The sequence below is a fragment of the Anopheles arabiensis genome, chromosome 2, assembly GCF_016920715.1.
Source record: "Anopheles arabiensis isolate DONGOLA chromosome 2, AaraD3, whole genome shotgun sequence".
Lineage (NCBI taxonomy): Eukaryota > Metazoa > Arthropoda > Insecta > Diptera > Culicidae > Anopheles > Anopheles arabiensis.
The window spans coordinates 1676351-1688964 of NC_053517.1; the positions used below are offsets into that span (position 1 = coordinate 1676351).

At 46.3% G+C, this 12614-nt stretch overlaps 3 protein-coding genes across 7 annotated transcripts in view; 2 read left to right on the forward strand and 1 right to left on the reverse strand.

Moving 5' to 3' along the window:
* Positions 1-198: 198 nt before the first annotated feature.
* LOC120896944 (dynein light chain Tctex-type) lies at positions 199-5167 on the forward strand. Its single transcript, XM_040301479.1, has 3 exons — positions 199-364; positions 1429-1594; positions 3992-5167. Exons 1-3 carry the CDS (start codon positions 344-346, stop codon positions 4138-4140), a joined length of 336 nt encoding a protein of 111 aa, XP_040157413.1. The 5' UTR covers positions 199-343; the 3' UTR covers positions 4141-5167.
* LOC120896937 (WAG22 antigen-like) lies at positions 1628-3254 on the reverse strand. The gene is made up of 2 exons (XM_040301467.1): positions 2879-3254; positions 1628-2811 (listed from the first exon to the last, which is right to left on the reverse strand). Exons 1-2 carry the CDS (start codon positions 3180-3182, stop codon positions 1781-1783), a joined length of 1335 nt encoding a protein of 444 aa, XP_040157401.1. The 5' UTR covers positions 3183-3254; the 3' UTR covers positions 1628-1780.
* Positions 5168-5297: 130 nt separating the features above from the next.
* Positions 5298-12614, forward strand: part of LOC120896939 — a 77945-nt gene continuing 70628 nt past the window's right edge. The window contains exons 1-3 of one of the 5 annotated variants that reach the window (XM_040301475.1): positions 5298-5427; positions 8211-8655; positions 10198-10618. In XM_040301475.1, coding sequence (XP_040157409.1) covers positions 10585-10618 — 34 coding nt within the window. In that variant the 5' untranslated portion in view covers positions 5298-5427; positions 8211-8655; positions 10198-10584. Of the gene's footprint in view, positions 5428-8210; positions 8656-8926; positions 9283-9319; positions 9624-10175; positions 10619-12614 lie in introns of those variants that run through there. The other 4 variants (XM_040301473.1, XM_040301472.1, XM_040301471.1 and 1 more) reach the window with 4 other exon arrangements.

Genomic DNA, 12614 nt, shown 5'->3' on the forward strand with positions numbered 1-12614 from the left:
TATATTTTTCTTTATTGCGTAACTAAAACCGTGTAAAAAAGTTAACATATCGTAACATTTGTAAAAATGAAACAAAAACGTATACAATAGCGCGACGATTTGAATAGGGTCGGCTGTAGGTTCGTTGCAGACTGAATGGAGAATTGAAACTGTGCAGTGTAAACTGACGGCTCTGGGGAAAAAAGAAACACAAGCGATGTCAAAAATCGTTGGCAAAAAAGCAAAGTAGCTGTGCGGAACGTTCTAGGACTTGATGGTGAACAGCGTTTAGCGGCAGATCGGCCTATTCAAAACAGCCAGTGATAACGTGCAAATTCCGCAACGATCCCATCACCAAATCAGCATGGAGGACGGCAAAGAAGAGGTAAGCGTGTAGTTACATTTCGTGTCATCCATTCCGGTCCGCTTGGGTGCTGGGCAGGGCAGGGCAGTGCTGTGAGAGGTACGCAGCATTGGCGCAGGTGATGGCCAGCTGACGTTGAAGCATTCCGTCATTGCTGCTTTTTAAGGTGGTCGATACCGATGGCCCTGCGATGGGGGAGGTGGTTAAAAGGGCACCTACTTTTGGCTGAATTGGTGAAACTATGCGACCCCTTTTGCTCTATGTTTGCCTGTATTGTATTGTACGATTCCTGCTGAAGCTAGAATTGGTCAGCCGTGTCTTCTACAATCTTCATCAATGCCGCGCAATGAGACGGCGGCTTGGGTTGGGTACAAACGTTCATTGTCCTTGCGCTTGCTAGAGCAAAGATCCGGTTCGAATTGAAGGTAGCGTCTTCATTAAACATAGACCACACAAATGGCGTCACATAAAGGTTAAGAAGACAGGCTGCGGGAAGAATGTGTGAAGAATGCGTCACCGACGCCCCATCCGCGGGTGCGATGATGCCATTCTTTGCGATTGATCGCACCTGGTCATGCAATGGCTCGGTAGTGATGGCTTATTTACCCAGCAGCTACATGTGCGGAAGTTGACTCCTCCGGCATGTGGGTGGTAATTTATCTAGCGGTAATCTTTGTGAAACTCAAAACGTGTGTGCGAGAAAACAAGTGGGAAAATGCGAACGTTTTGTTTGTTGTGACCTCGTTCGGAACACGCAGCAGTCGTAGCAGCTTGTTTCGAGCCCGTAGAGCTTGCATTGATCAAACTTTGGCGCGAAGTAATTCGTGTTTGACGCTAACTTCCTCGGGGTTGTTTCCCTCGCTGGAAGGAACCAGTAGCCCAACGGGACAAGTACACATGGCGGGGAAGTGATGGGAAATAAAAACATCTTTCCTTATGTTGAAACTTTTGGCGGTTGTTTGTTTCCGCTACTTCCGCTGCGATTCAGTCGTCCCCAGTTGGCGGACCGGGCTAGGACTGCGAATGGTTACTTCTTATAGGGGGGAAACAAACCAAACTAATGCACAATGTTAATTCTTCACCAGCACCAATTCGTCGTGGACGATGTGAGCAAAATCATCAAGGAAGCTATCGAGACGACGATCGGAGGTAATGCTTACCAGCATGACAAAGTTAACAACTGGACCGGATCGGTGGTGGAAAGCTGCCTCAGCGTGCTAACTAAGCTACAAAAGCCGTACAAATATATCGGTAAGTCGGATTAAGTGTAAGGAACGCTGCGCGTTTCGACATGGATTCTTTAATTTATTGCTGTATATATGCATGCGGTATACGTTGTGTGTCGGTATAGTAGTGGCTATCTTTTCTTACGCGAGAATCTCTATCACGGTCTGTGTGGGGGTGGCGGGGGTACTGCGGGTGGATGAGTGGTACTGCTTATCCGCTGAAGCCAGCACGGAGACCGACACCAGCTTGGATTCCACCACCGAGCATTCCTTGCGAGCCAATACCTGCTCCAAATCCGGCTCCGAATCCGACGCGCGAGCCTACGCCTCCATTAAATCCAGTTGGAAAACTCGATCCGGCACGCAGACCGCCGTTCAGTGCGCCACCGGCAGCTGCTTGCAGTCCTGCTCCAATACCTCCGATCGCGTTACGCACTCCTCCTAGAATGCCAGTAGCGGCATTAGCCGCACCGCCGATGATACCCGCGCCGAGATTCACCGCAGATCCGGCAATATTGCCAGCGGTACCTAAGGCTGTTCCCAGCAAACCACCTGCCGCGTTGGTGAGGGCTCCGACAGCCGGACGAAGAAGGCCGGGTCCTCGGAATCCTCCGCCGATGCCAATGCCAAAGCCGGCACCGCCGGCACCGCCACGGAAGCCGATTCCTGCGCCGAAACCGATTCCGGGTCTAATTCCGCGGCCTCCGCATCCGCCAACTCGGACGGTGGTGGTGGCAGCAGCTGCCGTGGTGGTAGTTGCCGCGGCAGTGGTAGTGGTGGTAGCGGCAGCCGTCGTAGTAGAGGACAGATTGTTTAGAATTTGGGTGAGAATTGAGAGCAGGTTAGGGTCGCTCGCACTCAACACAACCGTTTGTCCATTCATGTTAATCGTAATCGAGATGGAGGGAGTGGCCGTTGTGGTGGTAGCGGCAGTAGTAGTGGTGGTAGCAGCAGCAGTAGTGGTGGTAGCAGCAGCAGTAGTGGCAGCAGCAGTGGTGGCTGCAGTAGTAGCTGCAGTAGTAGCGGCCGCTGTTGTCGTGGTCGTGGCAGCAGTTGTGGCAGCGGTAGTGGTCGTGGCGGCAGTGGTAGTGGTCGTAGCAGCAGCAGTAGTGGTCGTAGCAGCAGCAGTAGTGGTCGTAGCGGCAGCAGTGGTGGTCGTTGCTGCGACGGTAGTAGTAGCCGACAAGGCTGCAACAATAGCTGCGATCGTGGCTTGATCGGACGAGGCGACGGTTACGATACCTGAGAGCATACGGATATTGTGCGTTAAGTTGTTGGTGCTAAGGTTGCAACTATTTTCTATACGTACTTCCATTGATATTAAACACTACAGTATTTCCTGTGGCGGAGGCAGTCGTGGCTCCGGCAGCGGTAGTCGTAGCAGCTGCCGCGGTAGTGGTGGTCGTTGGAGCAGCGGTAGTGGTGGTCGTTGGTGCGGCAGTCGTGGTGGTTGCTGCTGCAGCTACAGTCGTGGCCACGGTGACCCCAATCAGTGACGACGATCCGAGGACTGTGACGCCGATGCCACCGATGCCGACCCCGATTTGCTGAAGCGTTGGGCCGGTGAACAAGCACACGGCGAGTAGGACGGCAGTAAGGAAGTGCTGCTTCATTTCGTCGATTGTCCGTTGAAATGAGTTGCTAAAGATAACCGATGATTCTGGTCTGATCGAAGATCCTTTGGTTTTATATACTCCTCAAGCAGGGCGCTGTTCAAAGCACTTAGGTCAATCAATTGAACTGTTCGTAAAAGCTGTAACTTTAACTTAAAATCCTAAAACGACGCTATTGTTCTAGCGGAGAAAGTGCGTCAATTGGCAGAAAAGCTGGTTTTGTGTTTGCAGTTTTTAGAATAGTGTGAACGATTGTTCTACCGTTTTGTTTGGGTCTGATCTGACCTTAGAAATTCTGCGAGGGAACAGCTATCTCATTCGAATTGACTCGTGTACAAACAGTTTGTGTTTATGTGCTTAGATGGTATGGATTTTTCATATTGGCAAATCATTAATAGCGAATTCGCCTGAGGCTGTTCCAATCCAACCGTGGGTGTGACTTTATAGTGCATCATATTGTGGGGCGCATTGGAATAGATCGAATTTTTGTTTTGCGCCAAAAGAGAGGCTTTGTCTTTGTCTATGGGTGACAGTAATGTGCTGGAGCGCGAAAGGGGCAATATATTAACGATTTTATTGCGACGCAACACCACACACCATTTCGGAGCCTTGCGTGCTGCACGCACTCTGTGGCTACTATGTTGTGTGATGGAATTAAATCATCGTAACGTTAGTGTTGTGTCGCTTTCGCATGTATCCATCGTTGCCGGAAAGTGTGTATCCGATTAAATGTTGTTGGAGTTGATTTCAAAAGCAAAATTTCACACTTTTCTTTACCTTCTCTTTATTTTCATATGTTCTGCGTCTAGTAACGTGCATGATAATGCAGAAAAATGGAGCTGGATTGCATACGGCCAGCTCGTGCTACTGGAACAACGAAACCGATGGTTCTTGCACAGTGCGCTGGGAGAACAAGACCATGTACTGCATCGTGTCGGTGTTTGGACTTTCCATCTAAAGAAAATCTTTCGACTAAGGGTCATGCACAGGCACGCATTGGCGAGTGAACGAGCAATGATGTCTACTAATTTCCATAAAAAATACCGTCAATTTGGTTGATCTATAGCTGTATGAATGTTTTAAACGTCGTATTTCTTTCCCGCATTCGGTTGCTGCGTATGGGTTTTCTTACAGAATTAGACGCGCGATGCTGTATGAATTTGCGTATCTTGTGCTTCTTTCGGCCGGTAGAATAACTTTTGAATATTAGAAATCGCCTTAGCCTGTGAGCTGATTTAATTTATTTTTATTCGATAATACTATTACGATTAATAGGAACTATCTGTCCGCTGACAGCATTTAGAATCGTATGGCAGTCTGTTGCCCCTTGTATGAAAGTTTTTCTCACCATCAGCAGCAGTTATAGTGTAAACATCAGCTATTTTGGAAGAGAAAATTGTAGAAATACCAGGCTCGGCAGCCCACACTGTTGCACCTTTCCCTTTTAATAATCCTTCTGGTAGCCAGTTTTCGATAAAATAGTGTGATATGTCCAATGCAAAAATGAAATTGCAATGTAAGCCATAGCAATTAGGATAGCACAGGGCCCTACCCTCTATATCGTACGAGGCTGTGCAGCTGTCGGAAGGAAGCGCTGTGTGGTGGAACGCTCCGACAAATGGAAGAAGAGAACAGTAGCAACTTATTGTGGTAGTACAGCAATTACCGACAATTGCTGTAGCACAATTTAGCAAGAAACGACACACAACAGACACAATTCATCGCGCTGTAAGTGATTGGGCTGCACGTGATGATAGGAAAGCATGGTTGGCAATACAAGTTTTGTAAATTTTCGTGCTCACACAGCGAAACCGGAAGTAAGAAATGGGAGGAAACACTAAGAATTAGGATTATGACAGGTGTACGCTTTACAAAGGAAAAACGCATTGTTTTCGTTGAGTTAGCTGATAGAAGACGCGTTGATTAAACAACCATGTGTGAAGGATACACAATAGACGTAGAATATAAGAATTGATACACGGAGAGTTGCTGCAATACTACTTACAATCTATTATAATTCACGAAAGAACATGGCACATGCTTGGGAGCTACCGAAGTTAATCAAGCATATTGCACAAGGCAGCGTGTTTTCATTGCCCTAAAACCTTTCGCGGCAGCCGAGACAGTCAGCGTACTCCACTACACATCGAGAGCATCTGTGTCCACGCGGTAGGCAAGCGCTGAAACGGGTGAATCCACAGACTAAACACGTGCGTGTGGCGGCGGAGTGGGACGGGCCTGTCTGGTAAGTAAAAGCGTCGCACTTTGAATGAAACAAACTTTTCATTGAAACATTAGATAGTATGAGATGGTGTGTGAAATAGTGCTGTATCCAGTTCTAGTTTTAGTTTTGTTTTGGTTCAATGGCATCGAATAGTAGCAATAAATAAGCCCTCTCTGTATCAATTCACATGTTGATACAGGTGGTCTTACAATACTATGATTTGTGGGATGTGCCCCGGACTTGGAGTGTTGTGTATGGCGATGTGCGATTAACCGGCGTGCGATGTTGTTGTCGGTGTTGTTTTGTCTTTTGTCTTTTGTTGGTGTTCCTTTGCCCAACAACTTGCTCAAAGCATATTCTTGTTTTATCTGTCTTGATATCAAATTTATTTCATTTCATCATTTTGGTTCATATCAGAATTTTGTGTGTTTATCGCATGTGTTTATTTTGCTTCCTAGCATTGCATATAGAGCACAGTTGCAGTGCCTAATATCACGAACAGGTTGAAGGAATTGTGCTACGTCGAAGCAGCACTCTCCTCAACGGATAGATAGACCCGTGAACCTTCCAGGGATGTTTCACCTCGGGATATTTTGTTGAGCAAACATTGATAGTGAATGTGTATCCTTTCTTTGGTCGGGTTCATATAATTAGCCATGAATTTTCATGATTTGCTCGCTCGCACGTTCGCTGACTGACGGTCTGAGAACGGGTAAAGGGTTCTATTTGATGATAAATAAGGCGAATCAATAGTGGCCAGGGGTAGTAGTGGAGATGAATTTGTGAAACATAAGGGAGAGTACCAAGCCGTACTCTGGCTGAAAAATGCTAGTGGTTTGAACTTAGCGCGGGCGAAGTAGCAGCATCCGATGTATCGAATCCCCATTCACAGTTCAAAAACTGTGTCGGCAAACATGTGCAATAAATAATGCATCATCGGTAACGATATTATCTCAGCCAGGGCCATAGCAAAATGCTGGCGGGCTAGAGCGAACCATACAGACAGAGCCCGTTCCGGGCTGATCGGCTGGGGGGATTCACGGTGCTGCTAAATAGCAAATAGGCAACGGAAACGGTGTGGAAAAGGAGAACGTACGATGATGACGTTTAATGCGGGTTAACATGCCACATGTTAAGAAAATGGCCGGAAGCAATAAAAAGGGTTCGGCCGGCTCCTCGCTCGGTGGACGTTTCGTTTGCGAGAAAGTGGAGCATATACCGGTTCCACGTGCTTGGTCTTCCTACACCTGCCAAAGGAGGCGAAGGTCTCAAGTTCATGAAGCATCTCACGTGCGCGCATTTTCGTCTGCGTGGTATGCAATTTAGATGATGTAGTACGTCGAGTTTCGAAGTACTTGCGAAGGATGCTAGAGAAACACGATTGGTACGCGGGGCACAGCAGTAGATGAGAGAGAGTACATGCCGGGAAGGATGGGAAGACAGGGAAGTATATGACTATCGTGACTAGCAGTGTAGCTAAGATAAGTTGTTCGTCCTTTTAGGGTTTGGTTGAAGTCAATCACGGGAAAATATTTCCCAGCTACTACGACGACCTCAGCCGACCAGGGGGAGAGGTGGAGTAGAATCAACGAGCAGCATCATCAACCAATAGCCGTCGCCGTGTCCCATCTGTACTTTTTTTTGTATTCGCCTGAGAAAGTATGAAACGATAAAGAATTCCCACTTGAATGATTCAACGATGCATGGAATTTTGGGATGTGATCGGAAACAGTTATTCCGACGAATGGTCGTACAGTCGAACGACGGCAACACTACGCCAAAATAGGATGAATGAGCGTAATTGCATGAGGATGGCAATAGTTATGAAAAAGAAGGCTGAGAATAGGAATACGACAAAAAAATGAAAGTAAGCCAGGTACTTACTTAACCATTAGAAGGCAATGTGACTTTGTAGCGTGTCCTTTGGGTGGTTTGCAGGTAAGCAGCGAGACATTTTAATGTAATTGCGAAGAGAACAATGCAAGAGCTATATGGCTAGCTGAAATCTATTGAAGTAATCATTTAGAATACTAAAGCAATAATGTATGATGTTATTTTTATCTTTGATCATTATCATTCCTTCAGTGGTTGTGTAAATAATACCCCTTTTTCCTTTCAGACGAGAAAGTAGCTAAAACAATGTTTTGGAAACACTTTTGAAAGTAAGGTATGCGGGAACCATAGGAAGGAACTTGCAACTTTGAACTTAAAATAACAACCCCCAAAAGGACCGATCGTTGAATATCGATGTATGATTGAAGCTCATCCTCATATTCCCTTTCCCGAGAGAGGCCAGTTGTGGCAAAAGCAAGTCGTACATAGCATTCTTCACAAGATTTGTTCTCTTCCAAAGGAAAAGACAAGAGAATGGTGAAATGCCACAACTAGCGCCAAGGACGAGAGTGGAAGTAGTGAAGTGGATGATTTTCTGCTATGCGCGCGGGTGGTTATGCGAAACATGCACATGCGGTGCAAGGAAAACATACGCCAAACAGCTGTTTTGATTGAGCAAAAAAGCATGCTCGAGAGAGAGAGAGAGGGAAGAAAGCACGTGGGAGAGTAATAAATTCGAGACGCGAGGAGAAAGCGAGAGAGCATTTCAATGAGATGAATGAACTGTTGGAAGTTCATGAAATTGTATCCGATTGAAGCCTAATACTCTTTCCAGCATGTTTTGGATGTTGATTATTTTTTAAAAAATATTGTAGAAGTTGGTTCAGCATCGTTTTAACTCGCCAGTGGTGAATGAATTAAAAAATATTTGTTAAATTTTTTATTTATTTATTTTTTCTCTTATTTTACAGATTTTGGTTGAACGAAAACATAAACGGATATGGCCCAGTACCAACATACATCCTTTATCCTATATCCTTACATTCCATACCATTCCCTTTATATTTATGCTTTATGAAATGAAGGAATGTTCTGGAATGGGATTAAGAACGCTAGTTAGTGTGTGATAGTTTTGTTTAGCGTATGTGAATTCGTCAGTTTCCTATTACAATCATTGATGAGAAAAATATCATATATGACCTAAAAAGCTAAATGCTTTCCGCTCAGTAAGAGATATTCCAAAGTCGGGTGAATTCTGTATGTTTTACGCTGCAAACTTGTTGTAGCACAGGCGACGATGCGAAACTACGCTTAATGATGGTAATGTTCAAGCGGGAGAGAAATTTTAAGGGCGAATGAACACGCTCACGAACTCTCTCACTTTCCCGCTCTTCACGTGCAGTCCAACATGTTTCGGTAAGCATATTTGAATTTAAAGCATTTTTTACAATGTTTAAATGAACCTTGAAAGAGCTTGGACAAATTTTAAGAGGAAACGAAAACTGTTTAAGATAAATCATAGTGCCTAACGCTTGCCTGTTACACGCTATTGTATCGGATATTTCAAACGTTGAACACGGGAGATGAACCACATCATGAACACTGCGAGAAGCGATGATCGAAGAAAAAGAGAAACAGAGAGCTTGAAGCGAGAGAGTACGGGCGACATTGGCCAGTCGCGAAATATTCGATGCGTTTTCCGTTACGAGACTTCTACCGGAGCGGTCGTGCTAAGCAGACGAGCGCTGCCCTTCCGCAGATTCGCACGAAAAGTCGATAGCTTACGTCGATAGTAATTGTGAACCGTCTAGTGAGTGAGCTGGAGTAAACTACATTGTCCCTTTGTCAAGTTGTTCGCACGCGTATGAAAAACCATTTGAAAGACTTAGAAAAAAGCAAAAAAACATCGCGAAACGTGCTGCTTTTATTTAGCCGTTAATTGGCTATCGTAAAGCCGGTCGATCGAGTTGAGAGTAAATTGAATGAATAATTAAAGCGCTTCACGATCGCGAACCGCCGGACAGCTTCGACATTCTACGGCAGGTAATTACAACCCCTCCCCCTCGTGCGTGGTTACATCTCCCCCCCCCTTCCCATCTTATCTACCCGTGTCCGGGTCGCTATTTAGATCACGGACCGTGAGTGTGTGATCGCGTTTACAAAGGGTTTCTCCTCCACTGCCGCGCGTGCGGGGGAAACATTCCAACCCACATTCGAATTCTATCGAAGGAGGCGGGTGAACACAAAAAAAAACCAACATCCCAACGCAGAATTGAAAGGCAGTGAACCGTTTGATGTGTCAAAACCTGACCTAAAGTTCCCGCCTTACACATTTGCTCTAGCAGCAGCAGGCGAAGAAAACGTGGAGTAACGAAAACGGAAAAGTGAGTGTTACATTTCAAGAATCTGCGCGCAATACGCCCCCTTACGTACACCCCGCACACACGCTACCGGGGACCTTTCCCAAACGCCGTGTGACGGTCAAAACAAACAAGCCAGTAGTCAGTAGCAGGACGGGCGGCAGGTTCTCCCAAGGAAAGCGGGCGGAGGGCAAACATCAGCCCGCTTCTCATCACACGCACACAGAGCGTCCCTGTTACGTTTTGTTTACCGTCGAAGCGTAAGTTTTTGGCCGCGTGATAGCGGTGGTAAAGTGGTGCGGGAATATTTGATTGCTTATCCAATTGGTACGGTGTTCGGGTTTTTGGCGGAAGTTTGCCCCGAAGCTGTGTGTGTGTGTGTGAAGAAGGAACGGCCGCAAAACATCCAGGTGGTGTACCGGAGTGAAAGGGCGACGTAAACATTTTGCAATTCGATTGCTCTTGGATCGGCAATCCAAGTAACCGGCAATTGGAGTGTCTCAGAAACGAAGAACCGTTGGACTGCCGGACTTTTCCCAGCGCAGCAGTAGCTTGTTAACGATTAATTATTCATAGTTTTCACAAAACCTTTTTGCAGCCGAGGTCCCAAGTGTATAACCTGTGTACCAGAGAAGCTGCTACGTCCGAGTGCATGAGTGGTTAAACGTGTTAGAAAAGTTGCAATATTTAAAAAAAATAAAAAGCTGTGCAGTGAAATCTTGTTTTGTGATTCGCGTTTCGCGCCATTAGTGAAAAAGTGCGGCATACGATTGTGTATGCCTCTGCTGTGTGTGGATTGCAAAAGTCCAAAGTGTCCAAAGTGTGAAACAGAGGCCTCTGAGTAGCGATATCCTGTTTGGCTCTTGGAAGAAGCCTATACCGATCCTGAATTTCCATTTCCTGGAACTCTTGCCGAAAGCAGACACAGGCAGATAAGCATTTTTTTCGCATACATCCAAGAACGCCGTCGATTGAACGACTCAACATGAACTACATCAGCGCGATTGGGATACTAACTGGTAAGTCAGCAGCACTGGTTAGTGGCACGTGGGAAGGGTAGCGATGCTCTTCTGTCGTTGTCGATTGATTAATTATGGATGACAGCACGCAAATTGAGATGGTCGATGCGTTCCCCCCCATTCGGGGTTGCGTTGCTTCTCAGAGATATCAGAGCGGAACTCGTTCGGAATGACGTCGTTATTTTTATTTATCGAACGTTTGACAGTCATTGTCTTGGACGTACGATGCTAAATTATTCGTAACGATAATGACTGATTGCTCTAAATAAGTGCTTCGGGAGTGTATAGTCCATCAGTGTCCTTTCAGGACGATTTCCTATCATGAACCTCAGCATTTGAGAGGCAGTAACAGCCTTGATCCAATACATCAATAATGTAGGACATTCCCTTTTGCGAAATATAAAAGCCATACTGAAGAGCTATCTCACAAAGCGCCATCAAGAAGCCATTCCCGCGTTTCGATTATGTGTACATAGCCTACTGTGATGTGAACTCACCGATTGCCTAAATATCCAAAACACTATCCCATTTGCATTGACTTATGGACTCCGATCAAACTGATGTGTAAACGAGACACTTTGGTACAGTTCCGCTCTCCGATGGATGATTACTAACGCTTGCAAAGACCACCCGATACTTCCGGCGATAAGATCCCAAAACGGTCCCCTACAGGGTGTGAAAAAAGTCTACCCAAAGTCAACCATTTACATCAAATTATCGGCGGAGCATCCAGCTTGGCTTTGCTTTGCTTCCTCCTGGCCGGTCCGTACCAAGGCGTCAGACACGGCTTGTTTACATTTCGCAGGTTTTGGTTTGGTTTTTGGCTTTGAATGGCTATTTGTTTTGTCAGGCGTCATGGGTGGGTAAGGGTCTGGGGGGGGGGGACCGTTTGGCAGCGCTGCGGTACCCTAAATTGCCCATCTGTCGCTGGTGATGGCGCAGGAGGCACGCAGGTCTTATGTCAACACTGTCCGTGATTCTACACAGCCTGCAAACAGCAAACGTACGACGGTGTTCGGTCTCGGAACCGTCCTTCCCTCGCTCGAAGGTGTAGGTACGCTTGTTGGGTGTACATCGCGGTTGTATTAGAAGGTAATTTTGCGATAAGCATTCCTTTTTTCTTTCTGTCGAGCCTTTTCGCTTGCTTCGCCTCTCTGTTTTGGGCTGTGGCTCCAGGTACTTACTACATGTTCTTTTCGTCGCGCCTTTCGATTGAGTCGAGCAAACAGGAAATGGCAAAAACAAGTTCTGTGCCAGGGCCTCCGTCGTGTGCCTGCCTGTCTGTACCACTCCAGAAGAGCTCAAGCGTCTAGTTCTTCTTCGGCTGGCTGTGTGACGGGTTGTTGCGTTGGTCAAGTGCGTTCCCGCCTGCCTTCGTTCGTTTGATATCGTGCGTACTTATCTTGGCGCTTGTATGCTTGCCTCCCTGCCTGCCTTAAGGCGCAGAGCGCCGACCTCTCGAGAGAACCATAAAGCATGGTTGGTGTGTGCCTGGCGTAAAGTTTTTGTTTTGTATCCTCGGTGTTATTGTTTTTGTTGTTTTTTTCCTACGGAATTTTACGAGCTCTCCCCTGTATCTTGCCATAAGTCCCCTTTCTCCAAACGCTGCAAAAGATATATTTCTTTCAGATGTGTTTTCGTTGAGATAGAATATTGCTGGGGTTTTTTTTGTTGTTGGTGGTTTTTTTATGTTGTGACTGTTATGCTGTGTTATTCCATCCCTTCAAAGTAGGCGACAAAAAGAACAAGCTTCACGCCAAATGAAAGGGAACAAGTTTCCCACCGAAACACGGCCCATGATGTTAGCCTGCTGCTGCTCCCCCCTCACCCTTATAATATTGATGACTGTGCGTTTCATGGTTGATCGTGGGGGGGGGGGAAGGCAGTGCCTGGCTGGATTGGATTGATTAACATGCATCGATTATCATCTCAATCATCAAATTAGTACGATTGATGAGGTGCCATTAATATCTCACTTCTCCTCACGAGACACCAC

What these genes read in the sequence shown, in the direction of transcription:
- LOC120896944 (XM_040301479.1), top strand. Translation starts at nt 344, where the DNA reads ATGGAGGACGGCAAAGAAGAG. An exon ending in TGGAGGACGGCAAAGAAGAG is followed by an intron (nt 365 to 1,428) that starts GTAAGCGTGTAG and finishes ATTCTTCACCAG; the next exon opens with CACCAATTCGTCGTGGACGA. An exon ending in AAAGCCGTACAAATATATCG is followed by an intron (nt 1,595 to 3,991) that starts GTAAGTCGGATT and finishes TTCTGCGTCTAG; the next exon opens with TAACGTGCATGATAATGCAG.
- LOC120896937 (XM_040301467.1), bottom strand. Translation starts at nt 3,182, where the DNA reads ATGAAGCAGCACTTCCTTACTGCCGTCCTACTCGCCGTGTGCTTGTTC. An exon ending in AGTGTTTAATATCAATGGAA is followed by an intron (nt 2,812 to 2,878) that starts GTACGTATAGAA and finishes GTATGCTCTCAG; the next exon opens with GTATCGTAACCGTCGCCTCG.